The sequence below is a fragment of the Vigna angularis genome, chromosome 4 (genome assembly GCF_016808095.1).
Source record: "Vigna angularis cultivar LongXiaoDou No.4 chromosome 4, ASM1680809v1, whole genome shotgun sequence".
Lineage (NCBI taxonomy): Eukaryota > Viridiplantae > Streptophyta > Magnoliopsida > Fabales > Fabaceae > Vigna > Vigna angularis.
The window spans coordinates 13,095,296-13,123,077 of record NC_068973.1 but is presented as its reverse complement, the minus strand read 5'-3'; the positions used below and the strand labels follow the sequence as shown (position 1 = coordinate 13,123,077).

Here is a 27,782-nt window from a genome sequence, read left to right as displayed (position 1 = left end):
GATATACGAACATTTCCCTGGCATGGGGAGGAGGCGGTTGGTGACTTCTTACGATGATACCACACCACGTGCCATGAGGTGGTAGAGCCCTAGGCAGAGTTCCACTCTCGCGGAGATTCGGTCACAGTTGGATGCGCTGACATACAGTGGAGTTGTATGGAATCCGTATGAGGGGCATCGGGCCATTCAGCCATTCTTCGGCATCTGTATGTATTCTGGATGGATTCGGATTTGTGACACCCTTTGTCGTCATTTGCCTGAGCGTGTGCTGAGGCAATTTGGGTTTCAGCAAGACATTCCACGATCACCGACTACGGTTCCAGATGCAGATATAGTGGCCATTGATCATGTTTGGTTGCACTTCAGAGCTCACGTTGTGAGTAATGTCAGACATGCAACATCCCCTTCTAACTGTGTCGATGGGTACATTCAATGGTTCAGGAGGGCTTTGCATCCTTATATTATTGTTGCTGCAGATGACGCGCGACCGGCTCTTGCGCCTAGACAGTGCCCCAATGTTCTACAGGAGGCACGACCCCATCGTAGATCATCTCCACCTTCACCATCTGGCGCCCTGATATGTTATTTTTCATTGCTTATATTATTAAATTTTGATCACCTTGTTTATTTAATTGTTTGATATAATTATAATGCAGGCTAGATTTAAGCGAATGGCGAGAATGTTACAGTCCTTGATATCGTGTCGTCATTTGACCGAGGGTACTGTTGCACATCAGGTGTCAGTGGACCTGCTTCAGATTGCTAATGAGGGCATCGACGAATATTCCCCGACTAGGAGAGGGCAGAGGCATGTGCGTGGTAGACGGTCGACGTTTAATTGATAGGACTTTGTATTTCATTTTTTCATTATGTATTATATGACTTTATATTTCCTTTTTCTCATTATGTATTATTTGACATCATATTTTCTTTGTATTTGTAATAGACATTTATAATTTCTTATAATTTCAATGTTTTCATTTTGAGTTACATGTTCTTTTATATTGGTTATATAGATGATCAAATATTTATATGTTTAAGTGGAAAAAAATAAGAACTTAATTAACAACAACTAATATAAATATCACGAATACTAATAATATAAATATCTTCATACATAAATAAATACTACATAAATATCATGAATAATAATAATATAAATATCACGAATACTGACAATAAGTACTTAAATAACAAAATATAATAGTGTATTTTTACATATCTTCATACATAATATAAATATCACGAATCACCTAAGTCAACATAAGATGTTGTTATGTCCATCAACTGTTCAAATGTGTGCATCCTACTAGTATAAATAGATGACCATGTTCGTTCCTTAGGATATCAGTGGGTTGAGGACATGATATTCACCGTGGGCAACAGACAACCTTCTTGTAGCTTAACCTGCATTATACAAATTACAATAATTAATTGAGTGATAAGTAATTTTAAAATGAAATCATAAAAAAATGCACTTACCTGCACAAAATGACATCCATGAACATGTTCTATACAAATTAAGCGATGTTGAGTTATATCAGAAGGTGGTGTGGAACGTAGTGGGAAGATAATATAATTTTGAGAGTATGACAAACACACTAAGATAACGTTATATCGGTTAGCAATTGCATAACCAATGTCTGGTAATGTCATCCACTTGTTCATGTTAGCCTGTTATGAATAAAAGTTGTTAGAAAAAAAACAAATGTAATTAATAAAATACATGAAACGGGAAACACTTACCGCCGACAGTGATTGCACCAACAAAGAGTTCCTCAGTTCTTCTAGTCTATCATAGCCTCCTACTAGGCTTTCATATTCATCACGCCATGCACTAAGTTCTTTGTACAACTCATTCCTAATAACGGGCCATGAATCTTCTCCGAGTCCCAACAACGCAGCAATGCATCTATACCCACAGTGACCATCAACCACAACATCAACAATGTCCACAATGAAGGGGTGAGTACTAGAATGAAACCGGTCTATCATTTGAATCTCCTTTTCTTCATTGCTTTTGGCTTTGATTGTAATTTACTTCTCACAGATGAAGATTCTATGGTTGAATGAAAGGCGTCCACATACTCAAAATATGATGGATCCCGCGTAGTAGACCTTTCACTTCGTTTAACTTTACTTTTTTGTGCACCCTTTGTCTTGACTTTATGTAATGGAGGGACCATTGATGTCAATATAGGACAAACAATCTCAAGTAACTTCTGCTTGATGGTGACTTTACCGCCAATGTCAACCTCATTGAATCGTTCTTCTACTTGTTTCAACTCATCTTTAATGGATAATTGAGGCTCAGTTTCATTTAATTCAACATTTGAGAAATGCAATCTTCGCCACATGATATGAAATTCACCTATAGGGATAATCCTAGGATCATATCGTGCTAATTCACATGCACATGGGACACCAAATGTACGTCTCAATATGCATCCACACTTTGAGGAGTCCAATCCTATCTGCTGCACTATTTTCAATTCCTTAGCAATGAGATCCAATGCATATCGAGACACACGCCCAATAAGTTCTCTATATCTGTAGCCTTTAAAATGGTCACTCGTGAGCAACAAACTACTTTCAAATGACGCCTTAATCTTGTTGTGTTGTAGGATAATGACGTTATGAATATTATCCCAACAAGAACACAAATCACCCATACTATTGCCCGGAACTTTCTTCAGGCTCCAATGAGCAAATTCAGCCCTGAAACAAAAAAAAAAACCTTCAACAAGTGCAAATAAATATTTATCTACAAAACAATTAAATAAAATAACATTACAAGATACCTATTTGTGGTTGTGTTCCCTAAATGCATTACTTTGTTCGTCCATAACTTTACAAAGTATGTGCTGTACGGAATAATCCAAGTCTGATTCACATATTCAAAGAACAAAAGGCCATGAACTGCTTGCGTATTGAAAACCATTCACATACTCAACAAACAAGCTTTAATCAGCACAATCCATCACATTTTCCCATGCATCCATCAACACTTCCCAAACCTCAGTAGAATGAACTAACATTTTGCATTTAGCTTTACATTTTTAAGGATGTGGAACCGACATAACATCTGATATGACTCAGAGAATACATTTGCAATGGCATTCATCAAAGCCAAGTCTCGGTCAGTGACAATGACTTTAGGACCACCCTCAAATGTTAAAAATAAACCTTTCAGCTTTTCCAAAGCCCATGTGAAATTACTCTGCCTTTCAGTAGACAAGAAAGTAAATGTTGCTGAGAAGGTTAACCCTGTAGACGTCATACCCATAATCTCAAGCAATGGAAGTCTATATCTATTTGTTTTATATGTGGAATCCATAAAAAATACAACATTAAATGAGTTTAACAATTTGACCGCATCAGGATGTGTCCAAAACAAGTCAGTAACAACCTCTGAATCATTAGCACACCTACTCTAGTGAATGTACTTATCCCGATCCAACAACATCATAAGTTGTTGTAGTTTAGTTCTAGACCCTCTTAATGATCGTTTATACGCATGTCTTGCGTTGTAGATTTGTTTAATCGTTGTGACATTTCGATCATTATTTTGTTTGAGTGTTAATAAAATATTTGCAGGTGTAACTTTACTCTTTGTCATATCAACCAGTAATGACTTCTCACTCGTATTTAACCTGCCAGCATAAGGGTGACCAACTAAAGTTTCAGCCAACTCATGGTTGTGATGTCCACACATCACCTTCAACACCCATCCGGCCCCATCTGAACATGGTTTACCCTTTAATCTAAACGGACATTCGCATTTACGAGTGTCGTATACACTAGCCACTGCATCGCCTTTGTATTTCCGATATTTTCTCCCTCTTTCACATCCAGGTATGACGAAGGATTTTCTTCCCCGTACACCAGTAACTATGTCAGATCTTACTATTACCACAACAAATCCTAAATCATAAGTCATCCCTCTTACCCATTGAATTAAGTGCTCCCGTGAACGAAATATTTCATTTGTTGTAAATTTATTTGTTAAATCTCTCTCTACAACTTTGCTAATTGATGAAGACAAATCAGATTTCAAACTACAACCAATTTGAGAATCCATATGAAGATATTCATCCATTTTAAATAATAATCACCTACAAAATTATAATGAGCCTTATTAACATAATTAATAATTAATCAAACAAATATAAAAATATTAATATAATTAAATTATATATTTGATATAAATAAAGTAATAAATAATTTTTTATATAATTATAAAATTGTTAAAGAATTAAAGATACAAAAATCATATATAAAAAATATATATTTTACAAAATCACGTTTAAAAACTAATTATATATAACATCCAAAATTAAAAATTTAAATATAAACTAATATAAATATACATTATTAAAATACATTAAAAATATATTCAAAAATAATAAATCAAAACATTTAAATCAAATTATTAAAATATCTAATAAAATAATAAAACAAACCCTAAAATAAAAGAAAACCTTATATGGATGACATCCTTCAACGAATGTCAATATCCGTTTAAGGTGAAACGGATGTCGACATCCGATTTACCTTAAACGGATGTTGACATCCGTTGAAGGATGTCATCCGTTTTAAGGTTTCGTTTTTATTATTTTAGAGTTTTATGTGAAGGTTTATGGAAGTACACACTTGGAGGAAGCACCACACACAGGAAGCACCACACACGCACTGCACTACTACAACAACCCATCACTTTTATTTTCTTTTTCTCTTTTTTTTTTCTTTTAAGACTTAACATCCTGTAATGATAAGCAAATGAGGCTTTGCAAATTGCACTCAATCTCAGAACAAGCTTCCAAATGAGTTGATAGAAGGAGAAACAAAGTGGTCTAATGAGATTGGTTTCTTAACCATTTTTTAAGGCCCCTACTCCTTGATCAGAAGCACGTTGATGTGGAGCAATTCAAAGCCCCTTTCACGAAAACAAAACAAACCAAGAAGTAAGAAAATGATAATTGGAAAAGTAAAAGAGAAAGCAAAGCAGAAAATTATGTATTACTTGTTTAAGGGGATTCTTTTCAATTGGCCTTCTATCTTGTATCTCAATTTCCTCCCAATCGAGAAAGACAATGTAAACAAAAACCCAAAATTTTTGTATCACCTTTCCTATCTAACTAGTCCTTGGTGAAAATCTTTATAGCCAAATTTCCCAAAGTCAAGTTGAAACTAACCCATTGTTGAAAAATTCAATTTAATCCAAATTAAATTTTGCAATAATAATTATAAAAGTGATCAGTGACAAAAATCACATACAGGTTACCTTCTATCAAACTAGTAAACAAAGGTTACAAGTTACAACACACATATTAAACAATTGTTTTCTTTTCTTTTTTTAAGATCTCTTCCAACATTTTAGTCGAAAAATGTTTCTCTTTTATGCTAGTTCAAATTCGTAAGTTAAAATGTATAACTAACTTAGGGTTAATAAAAAAAATTCATCAGAGCAATCAAAGCCAAGGACAGTTAAAAAGAATTTGAAAACTTTATTCATTAGGAGAAATTTTCTTTACATGTTTTCCAGATGAATACAATATATTCCTACAAGAAAGAAGTAAGCTAAAATCACTGAAAGATAAATCATTTTGGCTTTATCTACCAAAAGCTAATAAACTAGAACTGCAGGTCCCCTTTTGTGTCAATGTTATTGCATAGAGTCACATCAATCTAAACAAAAAACCTTCATGCATCAACCTGAGTTAAAGCCGGACCATCAAAATAATCTTCAGCAAAGATGCCTGTGTCTTTGAAAGAGAAGTTTGACCAGTACTCCATATCTAAATCTGAAAACTTAACGTGTGATAGATCCAACTGTGAATCTTCCTTCTCTGTTTCTGGGATGGAAAACTCATTTGGTATTGAATTTTCCAAAAATACATGAGAGGCATTGCAGTCTAATTCCCTCTTATCTTCTGTGTCAGAATCTGAATTTATAGGAGAAGGGTGAAGACTGGGTTTATTACTTATTTCTTCTTCAGGACAGACCACAACAGCCTCACAATGAGTAACAACATCCTTATTACATGTTGTAACAGATTTATTGGTTGCTGTTCCAGGTTGTGTTTCTATGATTGATGAGGTGGTGGTAACTTGTGAACCTGTAGCTGTGGAATTCACAATTAATGATTGAGTCCCTAATGGTGGGAGCACGTTTAGAGCTGAGAGAGAACATGAAATAAAAGTGTTAAAAATTAAATTGAAAAGATATTGTATGCTTAACATAGACAGAAACCATTATACCTTTAACTTGATTTTTCTTCCCAGGTGGTCTACCACGAGGTTTTTTTGCAATTGTGGGCGCATGTATTCCTTCACTATTCTTTCTCTTGTTAGACTGCTGCCAGTGTATGTTGTTGTATGTGTTTGTGTTCTGAACAAAGGAGGTGGTACCAGTACATACACCTAAAAAAAATAAAATCAAAACTATAACACTTCGAGGACTGTGATTTCAGGAATGAAAAAAAACACCAATGTTTAAATTCATGTACCTGAAGGGGTTTTATTCGTAACAGGAATATCTGTTGGGATTAGCCTCTGAAAGGAACGATAAGCATAGACGACATTTTGCACTTCCTGCACCAATTTCTCAACTCTGTACTTTTCTTGCATGATCGCAACCCTTTCTTGATTCAAGATTAAGTTTTTTCTCTTCAAAAATATATAATCATCGAGTATATGCTTTAAATTTAACGAAGGCTTGTATATCTAGAAAACAAAAAAGGAAGAATTAAATGAATTTGGTTAAGAGAGAAAGAGAAAAAGAGTTGTGCATTGTTAAAAGGAGAGAAAGAAAACCTGATTGAATGAGGAACCGGCGAAGAGGGAGGATGCTTCCATGCGGAAGGTGGCACGCGTATGCGATAAGTTGTTGGCGCAGAGATACTGGTCTACTATGAATGCAACTTGACTCGGCGAAATGTTAACCTTTCCGAACGATTCTTGTACTCCCATTGTTTCTTGATTCATCATTTTTTTCTTTTCAGAATTTCGAGAATGCAAAACAGAAAGCAATCAGGATGAGGAGAATTCAGGTATTTAAACACACCACTCTCCCGCGCTTTTCCTTTAATTCATGTTTCTTAAATATTTTATGTTTGATCCATTTTTAGATTTCCCTTGTCGTTTTTTCAATTTTTTTTTTTACTTCTATTTGCTTAAAATGAGTCATTCTAAATTCTAATAAATTTCAAGGAAAATGTATTAATCAGGTTCAGTTATTCATTTCCAATTATAAATATTTTAATCAAATCTATTTATTTAACCCCTGAATTCTTAATTATTTTTTATTTTTTATTTTTTCTTAGATAATTATTATTATTGAGTTTTATTTAGTATTTTTGTAAAATTTAATAATCAAAATAAAGTTATTATTAAAAATAATAATAATAATTGAAAAATATTTTAAAATTCAACTTCATATATTTTTATTTTTTATTTAAATCTATAAAATTGAAGTCATTTTTAAAAGATTAATTTTTTAAATTTTTATATTAATAGAACTTATTTAAATTTCATTACCTTAATATTTTAGATAAGTAATACAGCAACTTCTTTTAGACAAATAGATATGGATAACACGCGACCATTTTCATTCCCAATTCTAATCCAATCTCATGAAAATGTACAAAAATTATATACCATTAAAAAAAATTAAATGTCTTGATTTGTACTCTATTTCGTTTATATCAACCAGTCAGATGATGATGAAATTCAAAGTTAATTATATAAAAATTATTTTCTCTCCATTCTTATTCTCTCTTTTTCTTAAATATTACATTTTCAGGTAAAAATCATTAAGTAATTTCATTACATGTATGTCAATCTTCTAAACTCTCGACACTCTTAAGTGATGACTCTCTTATTTTGAAAAATAATTACCACAATTCATTATTTATGATTTAAAGTTGTCCCTTACCAACATTAACCTTTGAAATTAGAACCTTCATCGTTAGTTAAACAAAAATCTGACTTTTTACTTAAATTCCTAATGTGTCCTATCATCTTGAAATTTTAACATTCTTTCCCACATAAATGTAGTGTTGAATTTAAGACATTACAATGATCATATTTTTTTAACCCTTAAATAATTATGTTTTCAATAATATTCAATCACAACTCTCCTTGAAATATTTAGTTTAATTAAAACTTATTTGTTACTAAGATATTTATCCTGCAATATAAACTTTAAAATTGAAAAATTCAAAATTAACTAAAAAATTACTTTTTAATGAATAGAGGTATCAGAGAAACTTAACTTGAATACTATAATTTTAATATAAGATAAACAACTTTTAACATTTTCATTGTTATATTTTGAATACTTTCCGCTTGTCTTTTTTATAACGACACAACCAACACCTTAATATTCAATGTATATTACATTACATAAAAATCGCTTATTATCGACTAATATATAATCACAAAATATGGTATTTTGGTAAATGATAATTATTAATGGATTAATCTACGTACACATGTTTTGTTTTTATGAATTGAATATTTTGATGGTAAGATATTCATGTTTTACCTTACCAACGAATCATTGTTCGTCGGTATGTTCTTCGATAAAATAAGAATAAACTTTTTCTTTTTCCTCTCTCTTTTCTCTTCTCTTATTCGTTCTCACTTAAACGATTTGCCTAATTCCTTTACATCCATTGTTGCACGCGTCTTTCACCTCCACTTTCTTCTCATTACCTTTATTGTTTTTCTCTACCCCAACTTTCATTGCCCTAGGTCGTTCCCAACCTCCATTACTCTAAATCGTGGTTCAGTGTTTTTGTGAGGTGGCCGTAATTGACGCCAGAGTGAGGAAGGTACTATCGTGAGAGAATGGCTAGTGGTGTAACGCCCCAATTTACAATGGGTTATTAAAAACTATAAATTTTAACTTATCATAGAGCAAAAATGTATTTTTCAAAAATCGTAACATTTAAACATACATAATTTATTCAAAACTTAATAGTTCTAAAACAATTGTCCAATGAAAATAAAAAAAGAAATAAAATAACTCCAATTACAATTTCTTAAAATTCAAACACAATAACTTGAAATAAAAATCTCAAGTTTGTCCCCAATCGAATCTATCATGCTTCAGCACCATCTGCAATATCATTTGCTCACGTATAACACATTATACGATCATCGTCGATAATATAATTCACAACACATAAACACAAACACATATGAGGTAAGCTACCGATAAAACAATCATAATAATAAGATATAAACACACTGATTATATCAACCATAAACAACTACCCCATACCTAATAGTTTGACTCTCATTATGATGCACAATCAATCGTTTAACTTAGTTGATTGTTTCTTCAACGTCATCAGATGAGTCCTCTGATATGCTTGTCTTAGGGCTTGTGTTCAAGTTGTCCTTCAGCTTCTTTCTTCCACTAGACGACCCCCCTATCGTCATTGGGCCTTTCCTGAGGTTTTCTTTTTCTTTGAAGAAGAATTTTTCTCCTCTTGTAGCACTACTTGAGAGAATGATATCCAGGGTTGGAGTTGGGAAGGATGGAGTTGAGATGTGATTCAAAACTCCTTGATCAGAGATTATCCTTAAAACAAGACATGAGCAATTGATTGGTCTCACAACTGGCCATGATCCGACATAGATGTAGAAAAAGGAGATGAGGAAGATGGAAAGGAGTGTTGGTCAGAAGGTTGAAGATAGTGAACTTCTCCAATTTTTTCACTTCTCCGGTGGACTTGGAGTGAAAAATGGTTCTCCTCCAGACATGAAGAAGAGCCTTTGCTGGCTTAGTCAGACGATCAATGACAATGTCATTGCATATAAATATTCTTTCGAAGTTCTCTCCATAGAGAACTTTTTCAACCTTCCCATCGAAGACATAGACTTCATCCTAGTCCTCCATAAAGCAATCCTTAAACTGTGAACACTTAATTGTCTCGACTATGATGTCGACATTGATCACAATAGGTTTTCCTACGACCATTAATACTATGCGGTCAGATTGCACTTGAGCATTCTTCTAGAACTCTCTTACTAGTTCCAGAAGAATAGCTTCGTCCCAAGAGAAGTAGTTCTCTACATCGTACCATCAGACTCCTGAAAGCTCAGTCTTGAAGCTTTAAAGCTCTATGATAGTAGTTACGTCTTATAGGAAGATGGTTTCATCTTCGGATGCTCCGATGTTGGTAGTCCTTATTGCAACTTCTAAGACTTCAACCAGAGAGAGCTTGGTTGGAGGGTTGGTTGCCATGTTCGACGATGTTAGGTTGGGAATAAGGTTTTCAAAGTAATGAGGAAAGAGGTTTTAAGACGAGATTGGGTAGACTAAGGACTTGTGAATTTTTCATTGATGAGACTGAGAATTTAAAGTATTTCTTATTAGGCAAGAAAGACCTTTGAATTTTCCCAGAAAATAAGATTTAACAGTTTACTCGAATTTAAACCGTCAAGATTTTGAGAGGAATTCATTGTGCATTAAATGCGCTTAGTATGATTAATGGTTACGTGGAGGAGTGAATTTCCTTTTTAACCTAAACGAATGCTCTAGGTGTTAACGTGGCTTATTTTTGGGGGCCACGTTGTAAACCCAGGCGTCCCACTGATTACATAGACATTTTCTATCTTTTCTAATCTAAGAAGTGTTTTAGCACTAGATGGCTATTATCTAGCTCAAACAACTAAGAGTGAGTGAGTTACTCAAGATCCTATCCTAGCAGGTTTTTCTAATGAACTTCTTGACTCTATTTTATCTCTAAGAGTCTTTATCTAAGAGATTAATATTTTTTACACACGTTTTTCCATAACCTATGGTTTACTTAGATTTTAGCGACCTCAAGATATTTCTACATGCATCAATTTTATTATAGACTCTATCTAGAGAAACTACTCGACTCCTAACATGTCATGCATCTATTTTATCACATTTGATATGTTCTAAGGTAATTATGTTGTTATCCAAGGCAGTCCAATACTAAGAGAAGAATTAAAGCTTTACCTATTTCTCCTTAGCTCCAGTCTTCTTGTTTAACTTGTTGAGATGGCTTCCCAATTTGTTTCTTTTGCAAGGAGTTTAGTAGTCGACACTTGCTTCCTTTGACTTTATCGTAAAGTCGCAATCCATGTGGTCCATGTTTGGTTAAAGAAGGGCTTTGTGCAAAGAATGTCTCTGTAGGAGGACCAAGGGTAGGTTAATTGAAATTGTAGTTTAATTGTTTCTTTTGTTTTTTAAAGAGTGGAGTCCATGAGTTCTCTATTGAAAGAAAGTTTTGTGTAGATAAAGATTTTAGCTTGTGACCCACATGTGGTTTCCTAGAATTAGGATTGGCATCTAACAGGAGAATAAGAAACCAAAGACATGAAAAACTTTTCCTATCAATCCTTGTAATCTAATGTCTAACAGTTGTCGCCATAAGGGATTGGTTTATTAGTTCCATTTAAGAAATCAAAGAGGGATTGCAAGGAGGACAAAAGGAGAACGTGAGTTAACTGAGTATTTTTTTTTTGCACCCGTGAGATTGAGAGCAAGTGAGGAACTGTGAACTATAAGCATCAAAAGTAAAGGTTTCTTTGTAGAAAAGAGGTAGGAGGAGCTAACTTTTTCCTTTGTGCATGATAGATGTATATTTTAGGTTCATGATTCTGATTATATGAAATTTGAGCATGTTGGGTTTTAGTAATGTTAGAGATATGCCTAATTGTATGAGTTTTGGTTGTTCTTGACTATGTTTTCCTTGTTGTCAATTTTCGAGTTACCTCAGTAAAATCTCAATCTCCACTTCGTTTATTGTTAGATTAAATTGAAATTTTGATATATGATTCTTGAGATATATTAATCCAATTTGAGTGTTTAGATTTCTAATTTGAGGTCTGTACTTAGAGGAATTAATTTCAAAATTTTAAGTAAATTGATCACCACTTTCGTTCTACCTCTAAGTTACCTAAGTACAATCTCAATCCCCACTTCGTTTACCATTAGATTAAGCTGAAATTTTGATATATGGTTCCTAAGACTTATTGCTTCACATTGACCGTTTAGATCATTAATTTAAAGTCTGTACCTAGAAGAATAAATCCTGCATGTTTGAGTAAATTGATAACCACTTTATTTCTACTGTTGAGTCCTCTCGGTAAAACCTAAATTCTCACCTAGTTAGCCGTTAGATCAACCTGAAGTTTTGATATATGGTTCCTAAGGCATATTGATTAACCTTTACCACTCGGATTATTAGTCAAATGTCTAAATTTAGATAAATGAATTCCACATCTTCAAAGGACCTGATTACCACCTTAGTTTTGTCTCTTAGCCATCTCAAGTAAAATGAAGAGTTCCACCTCATTAACCGTCAAATCAAAGTGCCATTTTGTACCGAGAGTTTTAGATATGTTTTTCTTTATATTGATCGGTCGGATCTTGAATTAGAAAGCTGAAGTTATAGCAATTTTCTATGTAATATTCCAGTAGTTTAAGTGGTTAATAATCTTGACCTTTGTCGTTTATTACATAACTTTTTTCACAATTATCTATTTGAGTTTATTCTTTTTTCATTGCATTACTCATTTAATTATGTTTAAGTTAAATGATGTGTCAATATGGTTCACTAAGAGTTGATTGGAAAAGACAGTGTTCTCTGGTTGTACCTTGTAAAATCAGGTTTGTATCTTATATTAGTATAGTAATATAAAGGAAAATTCTTTTACCTACAAGAGGCTGTAAGGATTCGAGTGTTACCCCTTTTGTCTTTTTACGAAGGAAGGATGTCTCGCTATATGTTTATGTCTTGTGTTAAGTATAATACTTAGTGGATGCACCTCACCAAAGTTATTATTCATAAGTCCTTAAGGAGAAATTGTGTTACTAAGATCGGTCCAAGATTGCGTATAAAGGACAACTCGAATCCAAAATGTGTCTAATAGTTGCGTGGGAAGGATTGGGACTGATATGTCCAATAACTGTGTGCGAAGGACAAGAATCGAGATGGGTCCAATAGCTACATGTGAAAGACCAGTTTCCATTAGCTGCGTGTGAATTATAGGAATCGATAAGTCCAATAACTGCATGTGAGGGACAAGAATCAAGTTGTGTTCGAAGCTGCGTATGGAAGAGGACTTGAGTCTCCTTGATTCGATAATAATGGTTTTACTCGGTAAGGTATGAGAAATGATGTATGCTTTACTCGGTAAGGTATGAGACATCATGGTTTTACTTTGTTTGTGATTAGTTCACCACTACTTGTTTGTATTGTGCAATGATCGTATAACGTATGTATTGTACTAGAGCACATGAAATTTCAGGAGAGGCTGGAGATATTTAGTGCAAGGAGATGTGCTGGGAAATTTATTTGAAATTTTGGAAATGTATCTGAATAATGTTATTTCTGTATTGTAATTTTAAATAGCATTCCAGTTTGGATTTTTGCATGAAGTGTTATGTTTTAATTTCAATATATGTGATGGTATTAGATGTTTATTTTCTTAAATGAATGTATGTTTTTTTGAAAATGTTTTGGTGCGATACTTCGAGAAAGAGTGTTACAGTGAAGGCCAATAGGAGAACACTAGAACGAGAGTGAAAGAGAAAGGGTTCGTCCAAAACGAATTTGAGAGAAAAAAATCCCAAATTCTGACCTATTCTCATTGACCTTATCGATGGATATATCCATCAATAAACACAAAACAATCATTGGTAAATTCAATTTATTAATAGAAATTTTCATTAATAAACACAACACATAGTCTTGTTAATAAATCCATCATTAATTACCATTTAGCAACAAATCTATGACCATCGAGTATCTAATATTTAACCTTTTTAGTTTTTATATGAAAATTTGCCAATATGTATTTGATCCTCTTTCCATATCTCTAAATCCTTGTCCTCTCCCATGTTTACTTATACTTACTTATACCTTATAGCACCAAGGTAAATATTTTGTGTTTTTTTCAAATAACAATTGTAATAACTTTGTTCTACGGACATTAAACATAAATAACAATAATAAATAAAGATGGTTCAACAAATAATTCCACATAAATACGATTTTTTACATCTAATTTTAAAAAGTAATAAAAAGTTTATTTTATTTATAAAATTTTCATCATATATTTTTTAACGTAGGATATAATTGGCCATTTTTCCTATTAGGAACAATACTTTGTATGTTGTTTAAGAAAATGAAAATTATTGTATAAAAGTTTTATTTCCATAAGGATTTGTTAGTTTCTGTCTTTTATGGCATTCAGAAATTACTTTTTCTCAGTAATTTAAAATTGGTTAAAATATCACATTTTTTCAAATATTATCAGAATTTTTTTTGAATTGTATTTTCTATTATAATTTTCAGAGGCAATTAAACGTACGTTCTTTTTTAAAAAGGCATTTTTTTAAGTAAAAATGTTAAATTATATTAATAATTTACATTGGTTCATGTAATTTAAAGTATAACTTTGATGTAAGGATTCTAATGTGATGATTATTAGAATATAAGGTATTAAAGTTATTGGGATTATTTTAGAGTTATTAAAGTTAATCCCTCTCTTCTCACTCTAAAAGGGCATTTTGGTATTTTATTAAAGTTAATTAAAATATCATAAAAGAGGAAAGAGTTTTAGTTCTGTTGACACATTAAGTTTCTGAAGAGATATAGAGAACGTAACGTTCTCAGAAAAGAAGAGAAACTGACAGAGAAAACCATCCTACAACTTCTATATCATCCAGAAGGCATTAAGGAGGAGTAAGAGGAGAGAGAACATTTAACAGGAAGAGACAGGAAGAAGTGCACAATGGATCCAGGTTAGTTCTCTTTTACTATGTATTGTGGGAATTGTGAGTATCATGAAAATTCAAGATCCTGTGTGTTGTTTTCATTTAATTGAAAATTAAAGTTTTGCTTACAAGTGGTATCAGAGCCTGGTTCTGAATTTTATGATTCTCCTTGAATGATAATGTTTCCAAATTTTAAAACCCTAATTTTTGAATTATAAAATTTAGGGATTTTATATTTGTTGGCATGAAAATTAAATTCACTGTAATGTAATGTGTGAATCTCGGAAGCCGTAAGTTTTTTAATTTGATTGTCAGTGAATTCGATCCGTGCAACTTTAAAAATGGCTTTATGCCGAGAAGTTAAAAATTTTGATGGAAGTGAATTGAATTCACTGTACGTGAATTATGAAATCTGCAAGCATTTGAATTCGCACCCTGAAAGCCAATTTTATTTATTTTTATACTTCCATTAAAGTATTGCACGTGATTTGATTGTATTGTGGAATTCTATTTGGAAGCAACTTTACTGTTGCACGTGAATTTCATTATGGAAGCAGCAAGTTATTTGATTATCACATTGATGTGATTTTGATCTGTGCATAAAATTAAAGTTCATTAAAGTTCCTTTATGACAAAATTGAAATTTCGGATGCAGTAACCAAATAAAACCTGCATAAAAGAAAATTCAATCCCTTGCAATTTTTTTTATTTTATTCATTGTTGCATTAAAGCAACTTTATTGTTGCGGCAGTGTTCTTGTGCTCATGTATATTTTAACATTGTTATGCATTGAATGCAAATTAATTGTGAATTAAAAGTTTAAAGTTTTAAATACTTTTAATTTGAAAAGTACATTTACTGACATGCATGATATAATTTTATGATATAATTTTGTTTTATGAATTATATGTTTTGGAAGAAGGAAATTCAATTATGTTGAATTTCGGAAAGTAATTAGTCATTGATGTAAGGATATTATGGATTACCCAAAGGTGAACCATGGTTTATAATTGATGACATTAAAGTGAAACATTTCATGTACTTAATATATGTTTGTATATCCAAAGATAGCATACATATAATCTCAAGTATGATTGATTGTTTATTAAAGTATATATATGGAATTTGTCAGTTTAAGAATCACCCAAAGGTGAACTTAAATGAATGACTTAATTGGCTACCTATCAGTTTAAGTGTCACCCAAAGGTGAACTTGAATGTATGACTAGTGTAGTAATTTGTTTGAATCCATTAAATTTAATCAAAGCATTGATGTATGAGCTTGTGTATCATTTCAGCTTACATGAATTTAGCAGGTTTGAGCAACAATGTAGTCAAGTTTAATGGGCTCAATTATGCCGATTGGTCAGAACAAATCCAGTTCCAACTGGGTGTTCTAGGCCTGGATATGGCTATTATGATGGATGAAATGCCCGCAGCCATTACAGAGACCAGTACAAGTGATGAAAAGTCTCTTTATGAGGCTTGGCATAGGTCTAACAGGTTGTCATTAAACTTGATGCGCATGTCTATGGCAGAGAACGTAAAGCCTTCCATGCACAAAACGGAAAACGCAAAGGAATTCATGAAAATGATCAAGGAGTATTCACAATCAGACATAACTGACAAGTCTATTGTGGGAACTCTTATGAGTGAGCTGACTACCAAAAAGTTTGACTGGTCACAGCCCATACATGAACATGTAACTGGAATGGCAAATATAGCAGCAAGATTGAAGTCAATGGGAATGGAGGTGAATGAGTCTTTTCTAGTATAGTTCATCATGAACTCTCTTCCTCCTGAATTTGGCCAGTTCCAAGTGAATTATAACACTATTAAGGATAAATGGAACTTCCAAGAAATCAAAGCCATGTTGGTTCAAGAGGAAGGGAGATTAAACAAAATGAGAGATCATTCTATCCATCTCACAACTCATGAAGGTGCTAGCTTCAGTAAAGGTAAATCAGGAAAGAAGAACAAGAAGGACAAAGCCCCAATGAAAGTGAATAAGGGTGGTATCCAGAAGGACCAGAAATGTTTCTTTTGCAAGAAAGTAGGTCTCTTCAAGAAAGATTGTCCGAAAAGAAAATCTTGGTTCGAAAAGAAAGGTACTTTTTATGTTTCTGTAAGTTTTGAAGCAAATATAGTTGAAGTGCCTAATAATACCTGGTGGTTGGATTCTGGAGCTACTACTCATGTTTCTAATATTATGCAGGGATTCCTTTCAATCCAGCCCATAAAAGGAACTGAAAAGTATTTATATATGGGGAACAGAATGAAGGCACAAATAGAAGGAATTGGGACTTACAGATTGATTCTAGACACTGGCTATTGTCTGAATCTTGAAAAGTGTCTCTATGTTCCTGGTTGTGCTAGGAATTTGATTTCTGTTGCAAAGTTGGATTGTTTAGGTTTTAACTTTAGGATTGAAAATGGTATTTTTCATTTGTATAAACTTTCGTACTATTATGGTTCTGGTACATTAATGGATGGTTTATACCGTTTAAATCTTGATGTTAATTTTTCTGAATCCCTGTTTAATGTTGAACATGTTGTTGATAGAAATTCTAGTGCAGGAAAGGAATGTTCTGCTTTCTTATGGCATAAAAGTTTGGGTCACATATCCAAAGAAAGGATGTTGAGGTTAGTAAAAAATGAAATTTTACCTCAATTGGACTTTGATGACTGGGATGTATGTATTGATTGTATTAAGGGTAAACAAACAAAACACATATCAAAGAATCCCGCCACAAGAAGCAGTCAACTTCTTGAGTTAATACACACTGATATTTGTGGTCCTTTTGACATTAAATCTTGGAGTGGTGAAAAATATTTTATCTCCTTTATTGATGATTTCTCACGTTATTGTTATATATATCTATTGCATGAAAAATCTCAATCAGTGAATGCCCTTGAGGTGTTCATAAATGAGGTGGAAAGGCAATTAGATAGAAAAGTAAAAGTGGTGAGATCTGATAGAGGTGGTGAATATTATGGTAAAACGGATGAGAGTGGACAATGTCCAGGTCCATTTGCAAAGTACCTTGAAAGTCGGGGTATATGTGCACAGTATACAATGCCCGGTACACCACAACAAAATGGTGTAGCAGAAAGACGAAATCGTACTCTTATGGATATGGTTAGGAGTATGTTAAGTCATAGTAATATCCCTTTATCTTTGTGGATGTATTCATTAAAGACTGTTGTATATCTGGTTAACAGGGTTCCTAGCAAAGCAGTTTCTAAAACTCCTTATGAACTATGGACTGGAAGGAAACCCAGTTTGAGACATCTTCATGTTTGGGGTTGTCCGGCAGAGGTAAGGTTATATAATCCACATGAAAAGAAGCTTGATGCAAGAACCATTAGCGGTTACTTCATCGGTTATCCTGAAAAGTCAAAGGGATATAGATTTTATTGCCCTAACCATAGTACAAGAATAGTTGAGTCTGGAAATGCTCGGTTCATTGAAAATGGTCAATTTAGTGGGAGTGAGGAATCACGAATAGTGGACATTCAAGAGCATACTGATAGTGTTTCTACATCTAATGTCTCTTCTGAAGTTGTTATCCCTCTTGTTGTATCACAGTCACACAACAAGCAGAGACAACAAATTAATGTTCCAATCCCACAAAATGAACATATAAATGTTGAGCCAGTTGACAATGAGCAAGTCATAAGTGAGCAATTGATAGAGGAACCACAAGAAGCAGCATTAAGAAGGTCTGTAAGGGAGAAAAGACCTGCTATTTCGAATGATTATGTGGTTTACTCTGTTGAACATGAATGTGACTTAAGCATTGATGAGGATCCAGTCTCTTTCAGACAAGCCATGGAAAGTAATAATTCAGAGAATTGGTTGAATGCTATGAAAGAAGAGTTGAAATCAATGGATGACAATAAAGTATGGGATCTAGTTGAATTGCCTAAGGGTTCAAAAAGAGTCGGTTGTAAATGGGTCTTTAAGACTAAACATGACTCAAAAGGCAATATTGAAAGGTATAAAGCTAGATTAGTCGCCAAAGGTTTCACTCAAAAGGAAGGCATTGACTACAAAGAGACCTTCTCTCCTGTTTCTAAGAAGGACTCTTTGAGAATTGTTTTGGCTTTGGTGGCTCATTATGATTTAGAGCTTCACCAAATGGATGTAAAGACCGCCTTTCTGAATGGTGACTTAGAAGAGAAAGTTTATATGGACCAACCAGAAGGTTTCACCATAACAGGAAAAGAAAATCTAGTGTGTAAATTAAAGAAATCAATATATGGACTAAAACAAGCTTCCCGTCAATGGTATCTAAAATTTAATGATATCATAACTTCGTATGGTTTTGTAGAGAACACCGTTGATCGGTGTATATACATAAAGGTCAGTGGGAGTAAGTTTGTTATTTTGGTTCTATATGTTGATGATATTCTTCTTGCTGCTAATGATATTGGTATGTTACATGATGTAAAGAAGTTTCTCTCTAACAACTTTGAAATGAAAGATATGAATGAGGCATCTTATGTGATAGGAATAGAAATATTCCGTGATAGATCACAAGGATTGTTAAGTTTGTCTCAAAAAGGCTATATTAATAAAGTGTTAGAGAGATTCAGAATGGAAAAATGTTCTCCTGGAATAGTTCCAATTCAGAAAGGAGACAAGTTTAGTCTAATGCAATGTCCCAAGAATGATTTGGAACGAAAGGCCATGGAGTCTATTCCTTATGCGTCAGTGATTGGGAGTTTGATGTATGCTCAAACTTGTACTCGGCCAGATATCAGTTTTGCTGTTGGAATGTTAGGCCGATATCAAAGTAATCCCGGAATGGATCACTGGAAAGCTGCAAAGAAAGTTCTTAGGTACTTACAAGGTACCAAAGAATACATGCTCACTTATAGAAAGTCAGATCATCTCGAAGTGATTGGCTATTCGGATTCAGACTATGCTGGGTGTGTGGATTCAAGAAAATCCACATTTGGGTATGTCTATCTTTTGGCTGGAGGAGCAATTTCTTGGAAAAGTGCAAAACAATCAGTCATTGCTACTTCCACCATAGAGGCTGAATTCGTGGCATGCTTTGAGGCCACAGTTCATGCTTTGTGGTTGCGGAACTTTGTATCGAGGCTTGGTATTATTGACAGTATAACTAGGCCGATAAGAATTTATTGTGATAATTCCGCAGCCGTCTTCTTCTCTAAAAATGATAAGTACTCAAAGGGTGCTAAACACATGGATTTGAAGTACTTGTCAGTCAAAGAAGAAGTGCAGAAACATAGAGTGTTGATTGAGCATATTGGTACGGATTTGATGATAGCAGATCCGTTAACTAAAGGACTACCGCCCAAAACTTTTATTGGCCATGTTGAAAGTATGGGCATTATGGATAAGTCAATATTAACATTATGATGTTATCTATCTTTATGGATATGTATAGTTATATGCTTGTATTGTTATGACACTTGTGAATTCAATTAAAGTTATGTTTCTCTTTATTCTATTGTTATCCACATTAAATTATATACATGTATTATTGATTGTGGTGACATGATAGGTCTCCTTTAGAGACATGAAAGTTATAAGATTGATTAAAGTTATGTTGAGTTGTTTTGATTATGTGATACATGGAAGGAATCTTGTCGATCATGACTTTTGCCCGCTATGATCCGATTATTTCAATTCATATAAGGATGATGACTTGATAATTCTAATGAATGGTGCGCACTTAAAGTTTATTTTAGATCTTCAAGTCATCACATGAACCAAGTGGGAGAATGTTAAATTATATTAATAATTTACATTGGTTCATGTAATTTAAAGTATAACTTTGATGTAAGGATTCTAATGTGATGATTATTAGAATATAAGGTATTAAAGTTATTGGGATTATTTTAGAGTTATTAAAGTTAATCCCTCTCTTCTCACTCTAAAAGAGCATTTTGGTATTTTATTAAAGTTAATTAAAATATCATAAAAGAGGAAAGAGTTTTAGTTCTGTTGACACATTAAGTTTCTGAAGAGATATAGAGAACGTAACGTTCTCAGAAAAGAAGAGAAACTGACAGAGAAAACCATCCTACAACTTCTATATCATCCAGAAGGCATTAAGGAGGAGTAAGAGGAGAGAGAACATTTAACAGGAAGAGACAGGAAGAAGTGCACAATGGATCCAGGTTAGTTCTCTTTTACTATATATTGTGGGAATTGTGAGTATCATGAAAATTCAAGATACTGTGTGTTGTTTTCATTTAATTGAAAATTAAAGTTTTGCTTACAAAAAAAACTAACGAGTTTAAAACAAATGTTATTTTAATTAACACGCGTTGGATTGACATAATAGTTAAGCATCTCTTGTTTACCAGTTGTAAGAACAATCCATAGAAAAAAGAAATATACGTTCTCTCAATTAGTTGTGTAAATTTTGGTTAGGTTAACGATAATTATATTATCGTTAGGGATGTTTTATCACAAATTTGTTAGGTTAACTTTAAATTAGAAAAAATGGAGGTGATAAAATAAAAATATTATGTAAAAACTATATTGAGATTTTATTATAGTTTTATAACAATTTTTAATGATTAAAGTGATGAGCTATACTGCATATAATAAAATTGAGTAAAGGGTACTCATTAGTTTATCGAAATTATGCATTGTTTGAATTACGCTGACCTTTATCTGATTACGAATGGAAACAATAAGATGGGATATCCGTTTCATTTGAAAAAGTTTATTTTATTATTTATCAGTACATGTAAAAAAAGATATCTACATATTTTTTCTACAGATACCTTTAAATTTTAAATAAAATTATTTAAAATAATTTTTTTACATATAAAATTAAATAAAAATAATAATTTTTAAATACAATTAAAGTAAATTATTTGATAAAGTATTAATATAAATAAATTTAGTTTTTCCAAAAAAATAAATTTAAATAACTTCTGTCAAAATATAAATTTAAATAATTAACCTTTTATTCAATAATTACTTATAACATTTTTAAATAAAAAAATAAAAAATATATGAAATTAAATTTTAAATGGTTTTTGACGATTAATATTATTTTATTAAAAATATTTAAAATAAAATTCAACAATAATTATTGGCGGATGCAGCACGTCAGATACGTAATATCGTACTCATCTTATCAATAAATATGATTAAATATTCATATTACTCACATGTATCTATTCACCATATTTATTTAATATTCAGTATAAATTTTATCTATAAATATCTATATTCATATACATAATTTTTATGAACATGTTAATAAATTTTACGATAAATCAACAATATATTAAAAATTTATCAAGTACAAATTGGAGTACTAAATATATAATTAAATTTTTGTAAAATTTAAAATTGTAAATTCAAAAAGTTATAAGAATAAAATTAAATTTAAATTAAATTAAATTAAATGGTGAAATAGTAAACAACATTAAAATATTTTAAACATGATACATAATTCCTTAATTTTAAAATATATGATTGATGGTATAATAAATTGAAAATTTTAGAGATCAAAATGATAGTGACAAGTTTAAAATATAACTTTTTTTAATTCTTCCATCCTCAACTTTTTTTTAAAAAATAGATGGTTTTGGTCAAATCCTTTATAACCATTGTTTTTCTTGATTCACTACTCAGTTAAAAAAAGGAATGATTTTATCATATACAAAAACCAATAAAATCTAAATTTATTTTGAAATTATTATGCTAAAATGTTATAACTAGTAATTTACCATCCCAATGAAATGAACTTATATTTCACTGCATAAGAAAAATTCAACAATATTAAATTAATTAAAACCTTAAACTACTTCAACAAAATGCTAGCATATTTTTTATTTATATAAATAATACACGTAAAACTAAGATTATGCATAAATATGATGCTCAGATTTGTATTTAAGAATATTTTAAATTAATAGAATTAGTTAAAGTTTATTTAACATTTTGTTAAAATTTATAGAATATAGGAGACGTGATGTTACTGTGAGGGACCAACATAACCGCAAGGGATCCAGAATGTACAAGAAACGCAAACCATTATAGTTGTTCACGTGTGGGCCGGGCCCGAGGAATGGGCTGACACGTGTGGGTAATATATGACGATAGCCCGTGGAGGGAAAAGCGTGAAAAGAAAGAGCGAGAAAAGAAGAAAATGAGCGTGCACTTCCACTACTACCCTTTCTCACCGTTGGCTTATGGTTGCAACTATTATGCTGCTTATGCAACAAAACGCACTCTCTCCAACCACCGTTGTATTCCACCGCACTCTTCCAGCTTCTCCGCCATCACCAATCTTTTGTTCCAAAACCCTAATTTCTTCACGGGGAACACACTCTTCCTTAGGATGAAGGTGATAATAGTTTATTCAAACCACGCGTTCTCTTTCCTTTTCGCAATTCTCTTGTTCCAAGCGAAAGCAGGCCGAGTATTCTTTTAATTTAGCAATAAACTGCAGAAATACAGTTCTCAAAATTCAGAAATGGCGAGTGTGTCAACGTCAATTTTCTTTTGTCTGTTTGGGTTTCTAGTTTTTAATTTGGTCTTTGTCTTTTCTTAGTGGCCTCTTACCAAGAGGAGAAAGAAAAGAGAAATGATAGATAACCAAATGGTATTGTTACTTGTGTTCCTTGATCATGTTCTCTCGTTTTTTGACTGAAAATTTTTTAATCCAATTTTTTGTGTTGAATTGCAGCGATTTTACCCTGTGAGTGGCACGAGTAAGATCAAAGCGATGGTGGAGAGGTTGCAGCGATGTGGAGTGATCACATCAAGTAAAGTGGCTGAAGTAATGGAGAAAGTTGACAGAGCGTTGTTTGTACCTGATGGAGCTGAGCCTTATGATGACAGTCCCATGGCCATAGGATACAATGCCACTATATCTGCCCCGCATATGCATGCCATGTGTCTTCAGTTGCTTGAGGATAAGTTGCAGCCTGGGATGCGTGCTTTGGACGTTGGCTCTGGTATATGCTCCATGAATATATTATAATCAAATTAGAAAATTAGTTACTTGAATAATTTTATTCGAACACGTTCAAAAGAAGTTGGAGTTGCTTGCTAGTTAGTGAATGGAATTTTTCTTGGTATCCCATAACTATTTGTGTGTTTGATTTGCTGTTGTTGAGGGATATACTTCCCCAGGTAAAGTGCGAAGTACTGTCTCGTGTTAATGAGGCATAAACTTCCCTAGGTAAAAACGTGTGAAATTGGCTCGTGTTAATGAGTCTGATTATTAAAATAAACGGTATAACATGTTGTGCAAGTTGTTTATAATGTAGTAATGGTCAATTGAAAAGAGTGGATATTATTGCTTGAGCAATGGATGGATTGCATGAAACGCGGATGAAGCGTACTTTCTAAGCTCCACCACACCCTACTTCCTTGAAGGGGTTCTACAGGCATAGCAGGAGAAAGATAGTGTGAAGATGTAGAACTGTGACAGTGTTTATTGAAAGGCATTTAGAATTAGGTTCTCCCTATTGATTTACATATTCCCAATTCTAGGTGGATCTATGACGTCCGGCTACATAAATCAACTCTTCTGTTTATCAGTCTTTTTGGCTGTTAACATTTTTAACTTTAGTTGGTGTTCACAATTCCAAATTTAACTTGTTTTCAGGAACGGGGTATCTGACGGCGTGCTTTGCCTTGATGGTTGGACCCCAAGGCCGTGCTGTTGGTGTAGAGCATATTCCTGAATTGGTTTCTTCTTCAATTGAGAATATTCAGAAAAGTGCTGCTGCCACACAATTGACTGATGGATCCCTTTCTATCCATGCTGGTGGTATGATTTTTTAAGTTCTGTTTCAATTGAATCTGAAATACTGTATCTTTTCATTTTAATACAATAATTTAATGCAATCTTTGTTTCAACCATAGAGTTTAGAGACATAATGCCATAGTTTGAATACGATTAATTCTGTCAAATGGTGAAAACATAACCTGTTTCTCTAGGATTTGCAATTTCTTTGATGTTATTAAGTCGATTAAAGGGGAGTTGATCCAAAAGCATTGTTCTTGCTATTGTTATCTGAAACATCCGTGTGACATTGTATGCGTGACAATGGAATCTTATGGATCTACTACAATTGCCTGATTATTTCTTGACCAGTTAAATAAACATGTACTTGGGATTATGGATTGGAGGATTGATAACTGTCGTGTTGACAGATGGGAGGGAAGGTTGGCTAGAGTTTGCACCTTATGATGCCATTCACGTTGGAGCAGCAGCACCAGAAATTCCCCAACCACTCATTGACCAGCTGAAGGCTGGAGGTAGAATGGTGATTCCTGTTGGAAACATATTTCAAGATTTAAAGGTGGTGGATAAGAATTCTGATGGTTCTATCAGTGTCCGGACTGAGACATCTGTTCGTTACGTTCCCCTCACTAGTCGAGAAGCTCAACTGCGAACTTACTAAAATGGAGCCAAAATACTGAATACTAATATTTCAGATGTCAGTGTTGGGATCTTGGATGAACACATACTGTTAGAATTTGTACAGTTAAAAGTTTCCTGAATCTTGTAAGGCTTACAGTTACAGATATCAGTCCTTGGAACATGCACCCTTATGCGGGTATAATTTGTATAGTATAAAGTTTCGTATTCTGCTTACTCGATTAATTCATATTCATGACGTGCATTAATAATAATTTTTATATTAAGTAGGTTTTTTACTTTTTTTTGAGTGATTAATTATTAAATATGTTTGACAGGAACTTTTTCTATTCTCCCGGCGGCATGAAGAACGACTCTATTTCACCAGCTCGTGAAAACAAAACAGATTGGGGTTCATTTTGCCTATGAACGAATAAACGTTTGAAAATTCGTTTGAGAAATAAGAAGTTATAGTAGACTCTGAATTTATAATTACTAGATTATACAAACTATATCCAATAGAGCAGGATTCAAATTTTCTGCAATAAAAAAGAAGAGCAGAGAAAAACAATTACAATATATTTATCATTGATTTAATTTAACGGATTTTATTAACTACGATCAATTAAATCAACTTATCTTTTACTTAGTGCATATTTTAAGAAAGTCTAACTTAAATAAAAAAATTGACTCAATTTCAACGTTAAACCTCTGATGAGGTACTTAATTAAAAGTTCCACTTGACTCATTAAATCACTTAGTGCATATTTTAGGAAAGCCTAACTTAAAAGAATTGACTCAATTTTAACATTAAACATCACATGAGATGAGGTACTTAATTAAAGGTTTTACTTAGATTCATTAAATCACTTTGTTTTTTGTAGACTTCATTGTCCATTATACTCACTATTATGGTAAGAATTCTAACAAAATTATGAATAAAAATTTCTTGAGTTATGTAGATTTCTTGAGATGTGTAGATTCATTATCCTTAAAGACTTATATGTAGTTTGTTGCACAAGTTCTTCATAATATAATAAAAAAAATTTGAAAAAGATTTTGCGGATCCAGAAGTAGCAAGAAATCTCTTTTTAGAGAAGAGTGAAGCCTAGGATAACGAGAATAAGAGAAGAAAGAAAAACTGAGAGGGAAAGCTAGTGGAATAATATTTCTTTAAAAGGAGAAGAGAGTTTCTTTTCTTTTTGTATGTTTAGTGGAATGATTGAGGTGTTTTATCTATAGTTAGAAATATATGAAAAACGATCCAAGGTTCAAGATTTATGGACGACTTCACTCCTTACGATTTTGACCAAAATTGTTCAAAGAGAAACCTCTATCCGAGCCTTGTAATGAAAAATTGAGCACGAAAGGCAACATTCATCAAGAAGCAGCATTCATCTGCTAAAATCGAAAGCAATTTTTGCAATATAAGCAAAAAAAATTTACAACAATCCCTACATATTGCAAAAGACGATAAAGAAAGATTGTAAGAAAGAGAAAGAAAAGAATTATCCTCGGTTTTCTGAGATATAATGCATCATAGTTGGTATAGTAAGTTATATGAACCGATCCAAGTTTGAGAAACTTAACACATAGTGTAGTTGGTATTGCAAACTATATGAACCAAGGACACTTAACATGTATAAGAGGTTTATCAATCACAATATACACCCTTACAATCCTTACTGTTATCGTTGTGTTGTGTTGTGTTGTTTAGGCCATACACGTGCCTGGTATTCATGAGTGCTCTGGAGATCATGCCAAGATTTCATACAAGCGGCCTCATTTGACACTCATATAGGTTATGTCATTAAGTATTTGCTACAGATCATACATTACCCATAAGGGATATGAAAATCATTAAAAACAATTTAAACTAAAATTCTTCCACCACATAGAATTTTAATTACAAAGTTTAACTTCTCAAGAATGTAGTCTCTAGCACTTTCACACACACCATAGGAACATATTTGATTTAAAAATCAAGTTAGTATTATCAAAACTAATAAGTGACTTGTTTTTACTCACATGAACCTTATTCATGGGATCTCTAATAACAAAGGTTAGGTTATCATCACTTGTTTGTTTGCAAGTGACTTATATCTCCTTCCCCTCAATCTTGTAAGATCATATTTCTTCCTAAGGGTTTAGTAGAGGATTTGATAAATTTCATTCTGACTTCACATAATGAAAATAGTTCCACTCTTTAGCAACTACTTCACTAAATTGTGTCTCAATTGTATATGTTTGTTCTTTCCATTATAATTCTTGTTTTTAGTTATAGCTATTTTCGATTGACAATCACAATGTAATGACACCAATGGGGTTCATTTCATTCATTCCTAGTGAAATGTTTGCTAAAAAGTTTTTCATCCACTCAGCCTATCAATCATCTCAAGAGTAACAAACTCATATTCTATTGTTTATCTTGCAATAATATTTTGTCTTACTAATCTCCAAGAAATTGCACCACCCTCTAGTGTGAATACATAATCACTAGTGGATTTTGTCTTATCTATATCAGAAATCTAGTCAGAATTATTGTACCCTTCTAGTACAACGAGAAATCCACTATATTGAATGGAATAATTCATTGAACCTCTTAAGTATCTCATAAGCCTTATAAGTGCATCCTAG

The 27,782-nt window shown here is 32.7% G+C and overlaps 3 protein-coding genes and 1 pseudogene across 3 annotated transcripts; 1 reads left to right on the top strand and 3 right to left on the bottom strand.

The window, feature by feature from the left end:
• Positions 1–1,347: 1,347 nt before the first annotated feature.
• On the bottom strand, positions 1,348–1,995 carry LOC108330246 (uncharacterized). Its single transcript, XM_017564744.1, has 3 exons — positions 1,747–1,995; positions 1,483–1,674; positions 1,348–1,407 (listed from the first exon to the last, which is right to left on the bottom strand). Exons 1-3 carry the CDS (start codon positions 1,993–1,995, stop codon positions 1,348–1,350), a joined length of 501 nt encoding a protein of 166 aa, XP_017420233.1.
• Positions 1,992–3,940, bottom strand: LOC128196201 (uncharacterized). The gene is made up of 4 exons (XM_052876434.1): positions 3,610–3,940; positions 3,037–3,267; positions 2,802–2,919; positions 1,992–2,718 (listed from the first exon to the last, which is right to left on the bottom strand). Exons 1-4 carry the CDS (start codon positions 3,938–3,940, stop codon positions 1,992–1,994), a joined length of 1,407 nt encoding a protein of 468 aa, XP_052732394.1.
• A 1,736-nt stretch (positions 3,941–5,676) lies between these two features.
• LOC108330245 (uncharacterized) lies at positions 5,677–6,956 on the bottom strand. The gene is made up of 4 exons (XM_017564743.2): positions 6,817–6,956; positions 6,510–6,726; positions 6,262–6,423; positions 5,677–6,179 (listed from the first exon to the last, which is right to left on the bottom strand). Exons 1-4 carry the CDS (start codon positions 6,856–6,858, stop codon positions 5,704–5,706), a joined length of 897 nt encoding a protein of 298 aa, XP_017420232.2. The 5' UTR covers positions 6,859–6,956; the 3' UTR covers positions 5,677–5,703.
• A 15,933-nt stretch (positions 6,957–22,889) lies between these two features.
• On the top strand, positions 22,890–25,382 carry LOC108330661 (protein-L-isoaspartate O-methyltransferase 1-like; annotated as a pseudogene).
• Positions 25,383–27,782: the final 2,400 nt, after the last annotated feature.